The 16,825-nt window shown below is 40.8% G+C and overlaps 1 protein-coding gene across 4 annotated transcripts in view; it reads right to left on the bottom strand.

Moving 5' to 3' along the window:
* The window catches only part of EBF2 (EBF transcription factor 2), a 134,463-nt gene that overhangs the window by 110,576 nt on the left and 7,062 nt on the right, over positions 1 to 16,825 (bottom strand). For all 4 annotated transcript variants that reach the window (XM_040538123.1, XM_040538122.1, XM_040538125.1 and 1 more), the window contains 2 exons: positions 16,453 to 16,526; positions 9,929 to 9,997 (listed from right to left, as the gene is read on the bottom strand). In XM_040538123.1, coding sequence (XP_040394057.1) covers positions 9,929 to 9,997; positions 16,453 to 16,526 — 143 coding nt within the window. The remainder of the gene's footprint in view (positions 1 to 9,928; positions 9,998 to 16,452; positions 16,527 to 16,825) is intronic.

The raw sequence follows: 16,825 nt of genomic DNA, 5'->3' as shown, positions 1-16,825 counted from the left end.
CATCATCTGGTGAAATCAGCTTTATGCCATCTCCTGTCAGGTGTGACAGTGCTTGGGAGTTCACGAGAGGGACAAGTGATTAAAAGCCTCCATAGGGCGATCAGTTGCCACTTCATTTTATTTTATTTTGTTGAAACAGCCTTTGTAAGAAAGATACAAAGCCAGGTCGGAAAGAGCAACCCCTTTTGCCTAATAGGTTCACAGTCACCGAGGCTCAAATAAGCTGACTGCTTAAAAACAACTCGGGAGTCACAGTAAAAGATAGAAAATTATTGCTTCCTGTCATGACCAAATATTAAACACAGCGCACACCTAATGGCTCTATCACTCCCCAGGGAAGAAGCTTTATGAACAATAAAATCCCAGCAGACCTGCACTGTTTGGACTTAGAAGCCTCATTATAGGCTCACTGATCCAACACAATTTACAAGCTCAATGGACTCCACTTGAAGGAAAAGCCACCAAACATGGAGTTATAAATGGAACGCCCATGGAGCTCGTTATTTGGGAAGGAAATTAGCGGAGAAGAGAAGATGGGAGGGAAGAAAAGAAAAGGGGGTGGGGGTGGATGACAGCAGCACATTAGGGATCCAAATCAAGTAAGAGGGAAAGATGGATATACGAACTACACTTACGAGAGGAAATGCATTTCCAGGACGTGCTTACACGATCCAGCCTGGAAGACACAAAGCTTGGATTGCACCCCTCACTGTGTCACACACCTCCTGCAGGATCTTATGGTCATCACCTAAGTACTTTATAGCGTTAAAATTATGAGGCCAGCTCCAACTGACTCACGTTCCAGATATTTATTATGTACTTTTAATATAAATCTTGTCCTCATTTTTACAAGGACTTTGGGCGATGTTCTGAGTAGGAGAAAAACTGGTTCACACACTGTCTGAAAGCAGGAAACAGATACTGCACATTCACTGGGAGGTCTTCTTCAGATGTGAAACGCTCACTTCGAAGAGGCTGAAATCCTGGGATGTTTACAGGGTAAAAAAATACATGAGATCCCACCAGAAACAGATGGTGTCAGAAACACACAGGGAAGGGATGGGCAGAAACAAAAGGTTCAAAAGGGAAGCAAGAGGCAGTAACAAAAAAGGTTAGGGCAAATGAAGTGACAAGTCCATAAAACCAGGTCTAGACAGAGGCCGAGGAGTGGCAAGGTGATAAGGAAGACCATTTTAGGTCATAAATACAGGGGATGCTTTCATTAGAGTGCAGATACTCTGAAATATTGGCATAGTCAATGATGAGTGCAGATGGATCCAAGCAAACACAGACCAACGTTCAAAAAAATGGACTTGGAGAGACCCCGCGTCGCACACTCCTGCTCCACACACCCAGGATTTCTCTTGTGCTGTCTGCACAGTGAATTTATCACCAGCTCCTATTCCCAGAGGTGCTTTAGTTCATGGGAAACTTTTATTCCATTCCCCTCTGCTACTACCAAAGCCCTTGATTCTAACGGTTCCTCACACTATCTCATCTGTCCTTCGGAGACCTCTTGTTATCCGCGGGCCATGCAGCCATTTAAGCTCCTCACTTGCTGTTTATGAGAACTCAGCACTTACATGGAGCAAACTTCTAACTGCAGTGCAAACCTTCCGTTTAAAAGTGGGCAAGGCTTTTTCCACAAACTGTTTTAACTCTCCCCAATTTTTTGCATTGTTCAGTCAAGATTAACGCAGCCAGCACCATGATGTTCGTTATCTCAGCTAAAGCACAATTAGTCTAAGCAAGGCTGGAACTCCTCCATGCTTACTGTCTAGAGTACACCAAAACATCACAGCAGCTCATCTGATTTGTCCAGAGAGGCTAAAATCCTTCTGGTCTTGTCTTCATTTGGACTTATTTTCTTAATGCTTCCAAACAGTAGCAATAATCGGATTTTATTTTTATTTTTAATTACATAATTATTCATCTAGGTTCAGGCTCAACCTGTTCACCTTGCAGTTCTGAAAGCAGAACATGTCCCAACTATTCCAGTTATGGACTTGGTAGGACCAAAGCAATCTCACCCACTATATTTCCCTTCACAACCCCACTTTCACGCAAACACACCCAAAAAATGGCAAGCACCCTGTTCGTAGGGCTCAGGACAAAATGGCTGCAGTCACACAATGACAGCACACGGCTAGGGGCACACACATAGAAAGCTAGTGGAAAAGAGGTTCCAGTTCTGTAAACCTCCTAATAAATCTGTGCTCGAAATCAGCGGTGATTTAAACTAATCTAATTTATTTTTGGCTTCGTTTCAGAAGAGGTAACCTTCAGCCCAGGTGGCAGCAACTGACAGTCTGAGGTAGAGTAACTCTGTAAAGCGCTCCAAAACAATCTCCAACCCAACAGCAACGGTTTCCACATCCCCAAAGCATTTCCACCCATCATTTTTCAGCACATGTATCCGTATCAGTGAAAGCTGGAGAAGCACAGGCATCCTTGGTTTACTGGTAAACAGAAATTATGTGGACACAGAAAAATACACGGAGTCTGCAATGGAGGGAAGAGAGCAGAACCCAGGACATCCACAGCTCAAACAAGTTCCTTACCCCCAAGTTCATTCTTCATTTTTATATCATGCTCCAAGAGATATTTATGCTTCTTTTGACGCACTGGCCTCCTGGAAAATCTGTTGTCTGTCTACATTACAAATAATAATAGTAATAATAATAATAATAATAATAATAATAATAATAATAATAATGTGACACAAGCCAGCCGCTAGTTTGCTGGCCATTTACAAACCTAAATGCCTGTATGCAACAAAAATTTCAAAATGCTTTTGACAGCAAACTAGTAAGGAAATTTTCTGGTTGCTTAAAACAGGAAAAAAAAAAGGAAAGAGAAACAAATTATGCAGTAAGAGAACCACTTGTCAAATGGCTAGTATAGTGCACTTTAAGTTACTGACTCCCCACAAACATCCAGTCTACTAAAAAATTCATAAAGAGACAGATGGCACAACAGCAGCTCTTTGCAGGAGAGCAGGGTTTAGCAGTGAACAAAGGACTTTGACTCCTTAGGACAAGAGAAGAGATCATTGTGGGGTTTGGAGGCTTGGAAGGGGGGATTGGCGCATGTGGGGAGCTGAGAAGGGCTGCGTCTATCTGGGGCTCCTGGTTTCACTCCACAGCAGCAGATTTGAGACATTTATTCTACCCCAGCAGGCATACAAGGAGGAAGAAGGGAGTGGAAAAAGAACAATCCAACTCTGCCATGTATTTGAAATTCTCCTTGCAGTACAAACCTGGGAGAAAAGAAAAGAAAAGAAAAAAGAAAAGAGTGGAACGAAAAAAAGAAAAGAAAAAAAAGCCTTTCTGGAAAGCATTTCACACAGCTAGGGATTTGACATTTGCTAACACTTTGCATTAAGGGGGAAACTGAGGCACGGAGTTATGTGACTTGCTTAAGGTGACAGGACTGCTCGGTGTCAGTGGGAATTTGATCTCTCCGTTCATGCAGTTCAGCCTCAAAGCACTGGAAAATATCCTTGCACTACCCTACAGATTTCAGGGTCAGCCTGAAGGGGAGAGGTAAGGGACAAAGTCCTTTTCAGATTACTGACACGAAGGGGAAAAAAAAGAGGAACACCAGAAGTCTGTACTTATTTCAAGCCAGACCTTTCAAAAAGATGGGAGTGGAAATGAAAGCTAACCTACTGGGGGAGCGACGCAGCGCAAGAAGACATAGAGCCCGGTGCTATTAATGTGGACGTCTCACACAGAGCACTTTAACGCACAGCATGGACACCACGGTGGCACGGTCAGAATGTTTACATGCCTGGCAACGGCTGTCTTCCCGAAAGAGAGTTTTAGTGCTTGTGAAACGTGCCAGACAGACAGCCTGGGAGAGCTCAGTCCTCTGTTTATCCGTGCAGCAGGTAGAGCACGAGTGTCAGCAGGGAGGGAAACCTCCACCCGTGCCGCCCCGTCTCCGCGCTGAAGGGCCGGACCCCACGCTACAAGAACATAACCCAGCCTCTTTGGCTTCTTTATAGGGATGCTAACAAGCATGCCAGCTGTGCTTATGGTTTGGGGGATGCTTTAAAAATAATTTGAAAAGGCTAAATATTTACAGCGTGTGTCAGCGGACCAACCCTGTCGTTCACCATCTCCTGAAATCCCCGTGCCAAGAGCCCCGCTGGGGCAGGCCCATGCCGCTGAGCCAGCTGCAGGCCTGGCCCCAGTCCCCCAGCCCCTGGCTGCAGGGCGCTGTGCTGCACGCCCCGCAGCTCGCTCCCATCCCATCCCATCCCAACACCAACCCTTGCAATAAATAAATAAAAGGTGGGAACAAACCTCATCGGGTTCTTTACAGGGCAGTTAAGAGGAGTTTGGGTTAAAGCAGCAGGAACCGAACCTAGAAGCTCGATTTTAAAAGCGTAACTGTGAGCTAAACAACCTCGCTCCGCCAGCTTGAAGGCGGTGGAAAACTCCAGAGCCTCCACACGGTAAAACCATGAAGACACCCAGCTACACGTGGCACACAGCTCACACTCACATTTTACGGTGCTATTCCAAGTGATTTCACCTATAGACCCAGAAGAGGCTGTCCCATCCCAGTTACATTCCATCATTTTAAGTGAATTAAGATTTTTTTTTAATTAAGTAGAAATTCCTCTTGACAATTTATCTTTTATTAGAAGTAAGAGAAAGTAATAATAAGCAAATAAACTGTTCAACCAAAAAAGCCACCCAGTTTTCTTCAGTACCCTGGAGGCTTCCATTCAATTGCAGCTTCAGAAAACTAGAAAAAGCACTGAGTTAAAAGTGCACAAAAGAGCACGCTCTGTAGAACTTAAATCTTAAAGAAACAAAGCACTAAAAAAATATCATTCACACTTGATGGGTGGGCAATTTATATCCAAAATCGTACAACTCACCTGAAGTGACAATCTGCAGTAAAATTATGGATTAAATTCATTTGTAGTCATCTCTGGCCTCCTAAGCGTAAGACCAAGTTTCCTTTTACTTGCATAACTGAGGGGGAATAATTCTAATATAGGTGTGACAAAATACAGTTTTCCTTTGGAAAGTATCCTGTGCAAAAGAATTACCCTTCTATACTTCTCTCCGAAAGCCACTCCACCCCATCCACTTCATGTCACTGTCTACAGCCTCAACAAAGGAAAGACGTTAGCAGGCAAAGATCAAAGCAATTTCCATGAACTACAAGATAAGTTGAGAAGAACCACTTCAGCCATAAGGAAAAAAAAAAAAATAAATCTATTTACACATTTTTCAAAACTGTCAACACATTTTCTCAAAACTGTCAAAACTATGACTACCACAGGTACTAATTTCAGAAACTAAGCAGGAGGACAGCAGAAATAGAAGTTAAGATCCCTGGGAATCCACCAGTGTCAGGATCCCCCATGGGAACACACTAGAACCGGTTTAGATCTGGTGAATTTTGATCTTCTAAGTAAATTAAAGCTTGCCCTCACATTTTGAGAAGTTACCATGGCTAAAAAACTTGAAGCCTGTATTTTGCAAACAACTCTGGACATTGGTCATGAATCTCCTGGGTACCTTCAGGTGCTCCTTCCAGTCCTGCGTTCCGAGGGGGTTGTGCCTGCTGCCGCTGCAGATGTTAGCAGGCAGCACCACCGGAGGGTTTGAGCTCTGTCAGCACAGAGGTAGTGTCCTGAAGTCAGGTTCCAATCCCAGTTTCATTGGAATTCTGGATCAGAAGAAGGCTGCAGGATCACGAATACTCTAGTGTACCCTACAAATACTTGCCAGGGGGAGAGGGTGCGTGGTGAATTTCAGTGAAGAAGCTGCATTTCACACAGAAAAGCACTAGTTTCCAAGAGTGAAGAAAAAATAACTACAAGCTCCTTAGTATCTAAATCTAGTCCCCTGAGCAAAGGTCACAGCAGAAATGCTTTATTCAGTATAAAAACTCTTGGAATTCATTCAAGGAGTAGAAAAAAAAAAACAACAACAATATGGCTGACATTTTTTTCAACCAAACTATTTCTTCTTTTTTAAACGGGGATGCAAGTTTCTATGCTTTGGCAAACAAAAATGAATTGTGCCTCCCTACAGCAGTAAACAGGTAAACCAGCATCATAATCTAAGCATTAGTCTGTGACAGCGTACAAAGTGAGGAAAAGGGAAGAGAAACAAAGGGGGAAATGATAGAGTTAATTTACAGCAATTTAGGGTATAGTCCCTGAACTTAGCTAAAGTTCATGGGTATTTACTTCAGTTCAACATGAAGTGGGAGGTTATAACCTGCACTGATCTGAACGCCTTACCAGCCTAGTGAGGGCTGTACTACAGACTTACAGCAGGGTCAGAAGCACACAGTTACGCTGCTGATAGGCACAGCAGATGCAGCCACTTAGTGCAGCTGGTCTAGGCAAAAAAGGAAATCATAAAGTTGCAGTAACAGACATCAGTGTGTACCTCTACCCAGTAACAGCAGCCCTGCTTGTTCCTTCACCACGCTCATAGGTACCCAGGTAGTTAATTTAACTTGTGCCCGCTCACAGTAGGGGCACACCTTGGATTACCACACAGAACTTGCTTCACCTTGGACTCGAAACCCCTCTCCACCTTGCAGCTCCTTTGCTGCTGAGGGAACCTGCTTGCCACACGACTTTCAGTCGAGCAGCTCAGAGGTTAGCACCAATCAATAATCCGGTGTCCTCCTGAATTCGTTGTATTTGAGTAGGCCGCTGCCTCTGCGGGAGTTGCAAATCAAACTCAGAACTTACCTAGACCTAAGCTGTACACAGCTCATCCTAAAACTGGGTTCCACCTCTGCTCCCACACCTTAGGAGTCACCTAACACAGTTGTGAAGATTTGGGTCTTTTCTATGTTGTACAATCAAGCCACGTTTTAACCACGAAGGTCCCTCGCACCGCCAGAATTACAATGCAGATGGCACCTCCTGCATGCCAGTCACAATTTCCTCACACACATTTGCAGCAGGAGCAATGCATATTAATTAACCTAGGCTCAAAGGGAGAACCTAGCACCTGCAGACAGCCAAGTTCATATCTGGCCTCCATTTTCCTTCTACTCTTGTCCCATTTCACTTCGCGCACGCTGTTTAGACATGGCTCTGCATAACACAAATGTATTTTCCCAATCCCTTTTCCTTTTGTTTTACTTCCCTCCCGCTAAAGCATGATAATCTAACAGCTGTATTGCTATATGACAAATTTTATATTTACTTATTTTAAACAACAAAAAACCTTTGTTCCAATTACTCTATTTTAAAGAAAATTTGTAGTTCATTTTAAACTAAGAAAAAAACAGTACGAAGCCAGCACTGAACCGAAAAGAAAGCATTTAGATTTAGAAGTTGCAAAACATGCATAAATCTTACCATATTTGTTGGCCTGCATGACAGCAGAGGGTTGCAAGCTGCGTTTTAGAAATGGCATCCCACCTGCTATTGAGTTCTTAAGCATAAATGTTTTCTTCCTAAGAAGCTACATATAGTCCCCCTAAATAAATAAGAACACTGCTACCCGGATTCCCAAGCATGTCCAGAGCTCTCATGACACCTCAGCAGACTTTTCTGCTCACGTGAAAGGCAGAAAAGTCAGTCGTGTTGAATATAACTCAGGAGAGGGGACTGTTTAGACAAACACCCAGGCAGTTGTACTTACTGCTGTGGAAATGTCTGAGGATGACAGACTAGACAATAAATTCCTTTGCACAGCCGTGTGCAGCATGACTTTATTACGTTTGCATTTCAGATGTTGATCAAGACATAGTGCACAAGATTATCTCTAACTCCCCAAAATATGCCTAACCAGGTAAAATGCTGGAGTAACAGGAAATAGAGAAAAGCAAGTCATTTGCCTGAGGCATCACTACGGACCAGAGGCAGAACAAGGCAGATTTAGCTTCAAGTTCTCTCTTCACCACGCTGCCCACTAAACCATGCCACCACCAGCCAGCAGTGCAGATTTGCAGTAATTTCTTTCCTTGGTGGCCTAAATCCACTTTGGTGACATTGCTTCTTAAACAAGTTAAAACAGCTTTATCAGGGAGCACTCCTCAGTTCTCTCACCTACCTTATTATTACCCCTATCGGACTCTAGAGTTCACCTGCAATTTCAAGAGACACAAACAAAGAGAGGCGGAAGAACTGACAGCAGAAAACTGACAGCAAGGTGACCGCAGAAGATACTTCCATGCGAGTGGCAGGATGCCTACAGCAGTTAGCAGGGGAGTTACAAATCTGAGTTGTAGGCTCAGAGCAAATTCGGAAAGCTTAGGACTCACTGAGCACCAAGGTGATGTGTCGTGCATATTTTGCACTCGGTTGTTTAAAAAACAACAACAAACCACAAAAACCAACTGCAACAAAAAGCCACCCACCCTGCTCTTTCTTTTCTTGTTTCTCTTTTCTTGTTTCACTTCTATTGCATTTTACATCAACAGATCTCAAATCCCTGCAGAAAGCATCAGATTTTTTGCATGGGAATGGACAGCTTGCTCAAGATGACAAATTCAGGTAGTGAGAGGACCCCTTCGTGAGGAACAGTCAACTCCTAGGCCAGCCCGTTGCCTTATGCCATGCTGCTTCTCCAGCAGCAAGACAAGCTTCACCGAATTCAGACTTTAGATTGGAAGGTTCCCAAATGCAGATTCATACCAAACATTAACACAGCCAAAACTGAATTAGCAATTTCATAGAAAAGGTCAAGGTGGCATTATCTAGGACCTCCGCTTCTAGTCAGGAAACCACCCACCACCACCGCCGCGCGGTCATGCAAACAGTCCAGTTTGCTGGAATTGCCAACTTTGTCCCCAACCACAACTGGAAGTACAAAAATAAAAGGGAAATCAGGGGGGTAAGGGAGTGGGAGGAAGAACTTCATCACAGCACGAACAATTTTGATTAACTCCCTGATGAAAAAATGAAGGATATAATTGTAGCTCTTTATTCAAACCAGCTTGACCATTCTGAATGCCAAGACAAATTCACAAGAAATATTATGACAAATAACACTTATTAGAATGTAGATAGAAGATGCCAAACACATACAGACATAAAACTGAATCTGCAATCAATTCACCTCAGCATCAGCTTTCCACTGGCCCCTTATACCAGCTGCTTCAGAGAAAAACTCTTTAAAACAATTAATATAGAGAAAAATCTGTCTGGGGAAAAAAGGCTTCTTCCTGACTTTTCCTTGTTTACTATTCCCTTCCTGGAGATCTTGGTTATGGACTTTCTGAAAGAGCTCTGTCTATTCTTATTTTTCCTTTCTGAATCTTGCTAAGTTCCAGATCTCGAACAAGACTTGGAGTCAGTGAATTCCACAGGCTAGTTTCCTAAGCCTCCACAATACTGACAATTTTGAACGTACCAATTCATGTAACAAAATGCTGTTCTCCTTCATTTATGGGTTTTACCTAGAAACTGGCAAGCGGAACCTAGGGCTGGATCTGGAACTAAGTAATACATGAAACTGTTGTCTTGCATAAAATTGCTCACAATCCCCAGACCATCAGTTTTAATCCTTGCTAACACGTTGCACGTCTGTCTTTACCCCTTCCTTCCTCTCTGCACTTCTTAGGGAATATTGCTATTTTGTTAAAAAATGCTATTGAAGCTGCCAGGTTGCTCAAAGCTTTATCCTCTCCATGATCTGTTTGGAACACATGCCTGGTGAGCAGAAAACATTCCAGATACATACATTTGGTCACAATGAAAATAACACACATAGAACATAATTGAAAAAACTAAAATAAACACTACTGTCAAGGCAAGCCCAGATGGGGTAAAGGTAACCGGCTTTTAGGCTGGCATTTTTCTAAGGAGTCAGGAAGCACAGACACCTCCGAACAGCAGATGCCGACAGAACCAAGACCTTCAGCTGCCTCCCGTGACACACAACAGTTTGGTGGTTGCTTTGTGGAAAAAGGAAAATTCATCTCCTACCTGTCAATGATCACGGGGTCAGACGGAGTCTCATTTCTGTTGCCACAACTTTTCTTCTCACAGCACCGACTAGAGAGAGGAAGAAAAGCAAGATGGAAGAATTATTGTGACAGTTGATAGCAAAACAACCAGCTGAAAGTCTTCTCTGTGAAGCTTTAGGGCTCAATATATGCCCAGAAGAGTGACTGAGAGAATTCTGGCTAGGATTTTTGGAAAGGAGAAGGAGTAAGAGAACTGGGTGCCCAAATCCTGGTTGATTTCAGCCAGAGCTTGGCAGTTGGCTCCCCTTAGTCTGTTTTGAAGTTCACAGCCAAAGTGAACAGCAGTATAGTCACACTTTAGACTAAGGCACTACATATAAAAAGACTTATAAATGATTAACAGATGTCATAACAACATTACAGACATGAGTATCTTGTTCTATGTATGGTTATAATCCACCAAAAGGTGTTAAAACTGACTATAAGCAACTTACTGATTTGTTATATTTCAATAACTGATTTGGCATTTATTGAATTCTTAGTAACCCCCTAAATTTCATATGCTTACAAAAAAAAAAAAGCTTCAGCAGTACAGTAGCACCAATGTGGAAAAAAATAAAAAAAAAAAAAGAAGAAAAAAGCAGAAACTGAACATAAAGTTAGAGCATATTAAGAATCTGATGAGATTTTTCAGATTGGCATTTTGTCTGCAAATCCCTTTGCAATTGTTTCAGTGACGATTAGCCCTTGAGATTAATCTTGTATTTATGCACATTTTATACTGTGTGGCTACCTGCATGACTGCATAAAAATTATAATAACTCTCTCTGATAAGCTTTCAACATAAAATAAATATATTTATCTTGCTTGGCAAGAAAATGCAAGATAATGCCGCCGCCCTTTGGAGATTGCAGTAAGGTACAAATTGCAGGATGATATCCATATTATGGCTGTGTCTGTGTCTTCATGCTTATACAAAGACAACCGTGTGTACATATAGACATGTGTGCATATTCAGAATATATTTTTTTTTTTTACATATATATATACACACATACACTCAGAGACAAGAATATAACCCACACAAACTATTTGGGCTTCTTCACTCCCAGTGAGTTTAACTGTGCTTAAGGAAAGAACAGAATCGCTGCATTTACCTTATCTATTTTTAAAAATAATAATTAATTAAAAAATAAAATGAGAGCCAGCTCATTATTTGATTTCCACTGATGTACTCATTGACACGAGTGGTGCTCCCTGCACTTACTACAAGTACCACAAGTTCAATAGATATTAAAAACAGTCCGTGCTCTGAATTACTTCATTTTAAAAATTCGGCTGAGAGCAGCACAGAAGTCTGTTGGAAGTTTTCAGCTGTCTTGCTGATCAAATAGTTTGTTCTGACTAAACTAACATGGGGAGGGGAAGGATGTAGGCAGCCAGAAGTTAAGAGTATCGCTGTGGAACTTTACGTAGACTGTACCAGAACTCCTATATGCTTCAAAAGACACCAGACCAAATTATAGGCTGCATAAAAGCCTTTCCAAATTACATTGTTCACGTTCTGCTAAGTTTGTTCAAATTTACACCTATGGAATTAAAAAAATATATATTTTTTTTTGCACAGTGATATAATAGGTGCTGAATACTTTTACAAAATTCCCAGGCAAGTCTGAATCCCACTGTTTTCCACCTGAGAGCAATTTCAAGCAGAGGAGTTAAGAAAAGATGCCTGAATTCACTGAAAGCAGTATAAAATATAAAAGAGCACCTTTTTTTTCTTCCTGAATATTCAACAATAAATACTTAAAATAGGCATTTAGACAAAAAAAAAAAAAAAAAAAAGAAAAAAAATCACTTTGGGTATGAAAAGATTTCAAATACATGCATTTTCTGCATGAGTCACAGTGTGCCAGGAACTTCCCATTTAAAAGCTGAAATTGCCCAGCAAGATGAGATACAACTACCAGATCTATTTGAATAGCAGCTCTAACTGTTTCAACATTTCTACATTCCTTTTGCCTCAAACCTGCACTTATTCATCGATGCTAGTCCTTTTAAAATAAAAGGATACACTAAATATTTAAAAATCCCTGGGGCAGACCCTCTAGCTGCTGTAAATTGTCATAGCTCCATCGACTTCAGTGAAGCTATGGTAATTCACACTAGCTAAGAATATCCCAAATCCTCCTACTCCCAACTTTGTTTTAAGTGAATCTTTTATGCATTTCACTGCCTAATGATTGTTTATACAGAACTGCATATTTTTTTGTAATAAAAGCCAAGATACATCCTAAAGAAGAAAAAAGGAAAACAAAACAGAAAGCCATCGCTGGGAAGAATATAAATTCGGCATATACTTTTGACATGTCCAATATTACAAAGCATTGGAAATAACTCTGGGAACAAATGCCTTGTGGTTTCGGTGCCGCTGTAATAAAACAACAAAAGCAACTCCATTTTTAAAAGTTTTTTTTTTTGGCTTTTCCTCTCTTTGTGGTAATACTAAATGAGATATCCCTTAGTCATGTAACTTTAGCACATGGTCATAAAAAAAATATTTCTGATAGCACTACACCAGAGTAAAGTCCAAGCAGAATAAAGTAGCAGCACCTCCACCACATCTCCTCAGCTCATACAGGCTTCCTCGAGGTGGCCATGTCCTGGCATAGTAAGTGCTTAGAATGAGTTACGTGAAATGGGAGTGCGATGAGGCTGGGCTCTGAAATAAATGCGTCACTTTATTTTATAGTTTGTACTATTATCACAGTTAAGAACTTTACATTTAGTAAACTTTCCTGCTAAATCTAATTTTTCCAAATATTTTGCAAATACCTACATTCTTATCACTCAGCGCACTTGGGTAATGGACTTTTGTTAGAGATCTCAATTATTACCCTTGGACAGCACGTACTTTTCGAGCCCCAACATACATGAAATCTCTTGATTAGGCAAAACAGTCACTTGTTTCCAGTGAACGACTAGTTCACAGGAAAATCAGTGCTTTCTAAAGACTGAGGCAGTTTCAGCCCAGAGTTTTAGCAAAAGTACCTCTCAAATCTTTAAATCCCTATTTCCAAGTGTTTCATCGCCGTATCCAAGTCCACATTTCCACTGGGTTTGTTTTACAAGTGCTGTCTAACAGAATTGACTTGTTCCAATATAAGTCAAAGGCAAAAATCCCAGACCCTGGTGGGGTCCAGGGCCAAGCCTACAATATTATCTTAGAGCAAATTACTGGCACAACTTCACTCATACTTAAGCTTCTGCTTCTATGCCGTATTAGGAACACACCTCCAGAGGTGCTCCTTTGCTAAAAACAGGAATATCAAGGCCAAAGACTTATTGTCTGCACATATTCCTACTAGACTGACGTGTACCACTTTGCTCTTTAACTAGATCTACATGGGAAAAATGGTGGTTTACATTACGAACAGTCCTGAAAGCAAAACTAAAAACAAACACCAAACCCAAAAAGCTATCACAGACACCAGACCTACAAACCGAACACCCCAGAAGGCTCGTGGCAAAGCAAACTTGCCCCCTTTCCCCCCTCACACTTGCCTAAAATGGTTTTAAAATTCAGCCCTCAACTTCCCTCCCTTCACCCCCCCCCAAAAAAAAAAAAAAAAAAATCTGTCTCTAATTTCAAACTCAAATAAGCTCACAGCATGGTGGCCTTTGTTTTGTTTTCTTCTCCCCAACTCCTCCCTGCAATTGCATAACAAAAGTGTCTAAATTCACACCATCTGGCCGATAAAGACACAGGCCCCAGTGGCCGCCTGGCCCAGCTGATTAGAGCTCCTGTCTAGTCTGAGCCTTGTGGCGAAAGTCACAGCTGTGGGGCTTGCTTGCACTCAATACAACTCTGTTATTAGCCAGCTGTAGGCCCTGAGACTACTTCTGTTCAAATTATAATACCTTTTAACCCTCTGAGCATTGAGGGCATAGAGGGTTGCTGGCAGCAGCATAACAACTAGTTTCCTCTTAGTTGATAATTGGAAGAAAAAGAAGAAGGGAAAAAAAAAAAGTTATTCCAGGAGAGGAGACTGTTTACCTTGATTTCCAACCACTGCAGGGAAGGCTGCGTGTTTGAGAGAGATCCACCTAATAGGAACTGTTCCCATTAGGCTGTAATAACCCAAATGAAAAATTTCAGATCTGCAAATAAATAAATAAAACCTCTCATGGAAAGCACTAATTACAGAGAGTTGAGAGTTTAACTTTCAATTGGTATGACAGATTGTTGTAGCCGTATCAATATTTAGACAACTTTCCTGCTAAGCATGCATCTGTCACTGTCTGAGTGGAAGATGCGGAGTTTTGGATGCGTTTGTCTCTCTATACAGCAAGAATATCTGCGTGTGTGACTATATACAGAAAAAAATACAAAAAAAAAAAGGAGCCTACCTTCAACTAGCAAAGATTGGAAGAAGGGAAGCAGAAAGACAGCCAGACCCTGCTTTTTAAAAACAGGAGGCATCAATTTGGACAGCAGAGTGGGTACAGTGCATTAAATTTTTATATACTGTTACTAATGCAAACTAAACTAGGGGCTTTAAAAATTGATGCTGCCACTTAAGCAGCACACAATGAGGAACATTTGATTATTGTACTTAAAAGAAATAAAATAAAATGTCAAGTTTAACTAGAATTGGATCCGTTCCCTGGGCATTATTCAAAGTGATAGGTATAATGCCTCTTCAGGATACACAGCATCCTGTTCAGAGATACTTTAGGAAAACAAGACATTTAAAATCAAATGTCTTGATTAGGCTGCAGAGCGCTTTTGATTTGGTTCACTAATCTGTGTTTTACATGGAAAGGACACCCCTGAGCTGTAATTCTTCCTTGGCTAATCTATCAAGCAGGAAAGTTCAGCACAATCTGAATAATGGTTTACATTTGTAGAACGCCACCTTAAATCAAGCACGGAATATGCTTATAGGCACCAGTGGAGGCCAGGTATGTAAGAGATGAACAGAGTGTTTGATACTGTGAAGGCAGAGGGAAGAAGCAGGGAAGAAAAACAAGCCAATTTTATTTTAAAGCACTACGTTTGCTGTGCTATTTTAACTTCTAGAATAGAACCTCTCTCTGTACAGAAAAGCAGAGACAAAGTCCGCTGACTTATTTTATTCTCACAAGCAAGAACCCAATCGCGTAGCAATTCAAAGATTTTACTGCTTCACATTCAGCTAATTATAGAAGAGACTTTCACTAGCAGGAAAAGGACATATATTTAAATCTGTATGTAACCTCCAGGTGTGCCAAAAAGTGACACACAACCCTTTGATCTTTGCTACTGCATCTATAGGTCCTCGTAAAGAGCACGTCGCATGCAGCCCATCCACAACACGAGCTGTGTTTGCGCATACATATGTGATAATTGCTCAAAAGTAACAATGCTCAGCGTCTTAATTAAGGAGAGCAAAGCACAACAGATAAACACTATGCGTTTACTTGATTCTTATTACATTTAACAATTACATCAATTATTCTGTTCCTTTTAAGTGCTGAAACTGAGACTTCCCCTTGACGAGCCTGCCCAAATAAGCTGCTCTTACCACTATAGTAACTTGGAAGCTGACTTAGAAGGAAAAAAAAATAGTAGCAAATAGCAGCATTAAAAGAAGCAACATTCAGTCCAACTACTTCACCACCCCCCCACTAATACAATAAATCACAAAATGTGTTTAATAAAGGTCAAGATTGGTTTTGCCTTTCATCTTATGAAAGAACATTCTATGCACAATTTAGCACATTTTAATATAAGAACATTGACTGTTTGCATTGTTATATGTATTGAAAAAAATTTAATTACATGAGAACAGGAAAAGTAATAAGTTACCATGGAAGCACGATGTACATACATAAGGTACATGTAACTTCAGATTTATACAAATGTTATTAAAAGCATCCTCAACTCATTTTACCCTCTAATTTATAACTTTACATATTAAAAATAGTGTCTTTTTTAATTAAAAGATTGAAGTCCTATAAATATTGCTTACAAAGTATAGAAGGGAAGGATTTGGGCTTTGGTTTGAGAGTTTTCTTCCTTGCTTAGAATTTTTGGAAGGGGAGGAACTAAGCAAAATTAATTATGTTAATTTAATTAAGAAAAGTAGAATATTTCACCGAAGAAGATTACAAGGAGAATACCTTCTAGTTTTCAGGTAAAATGTCTAAGTTAAACTGTTCATGAAAGGTTCACAGGAATTTTGTAAGAAATAAGTACGTGCAAAGTATCAATTTAGACGGCACATCCAGAGGCCTAGCTTACAGAAGAAAAAGAATGCAGCTCAGGCTGTGGGCCTGAGCCTGCTAAATCTGTTGCACAAAAAACAAACAAACAAAAAAAGGAATCTGTATCGAATCCAAATCAAATCTTATCCACATATAGAAAAAAAGTCGGTTGACACGCAGTGTCTCTGACTCAAAAATCAAACTCGTCCTGCCTACAACTTCATCAGAAAAGCCCTTCCAACATCCATGCAAGCAAGCCTAACAAATTGTATGCCATTAATAAAGTCACCTTACCTGCACATGACTTCATGAGTGAGCAAAACTCTGCACATTTCAGGATTCTTGTTCTGTCCTTCGTAAGTTATGGGCTAAAAATGAAGAAAAGGGGTAAGTCAATAGCATCAGGGTTTTACTTGCTGGTGATAATATTCAAATTTCAGGTGAAGGCTTTTTACCTTTGTCATGATCTGCAAATAAATGCCTTTCTCAAAGCCTTTTTGAACAGGAAGGCAGCTTATACAGTAGTGTTGATAAAATGTGGACAAAACCCTACAGTCCAGGGGGGCACAACTTCAGAGAATAATTTAATTGTTCGCAAAAATAAGGACTGTAACACATGTGGAAAAGAGACAAAAATGAACCAGAGATGAAAAATCATGCGGGGCGA

The sequence above is a fragment of the Cygnus olor genome, chromosome 27 (genome assembly GCF_009769625.2).
Source record: "Cygnus olor isolate bCygOlo1 chromosome 27, bCygOlo1.pri.v2, whole genome shotgun sequence".
In the NCBI taxonomy this organism is placed as follows: domain Eukaryota; kingdom Metazoa; phylum Chordata; class Aves; order Anseriformes; family Anatidae; genus Cygnus; species Cygnus olor.
The sequence above is the reverse complement of the archived record's forward strand: the minus strand, read 5'-3'. Positions and strand labels throughout refer to the sequence as shown.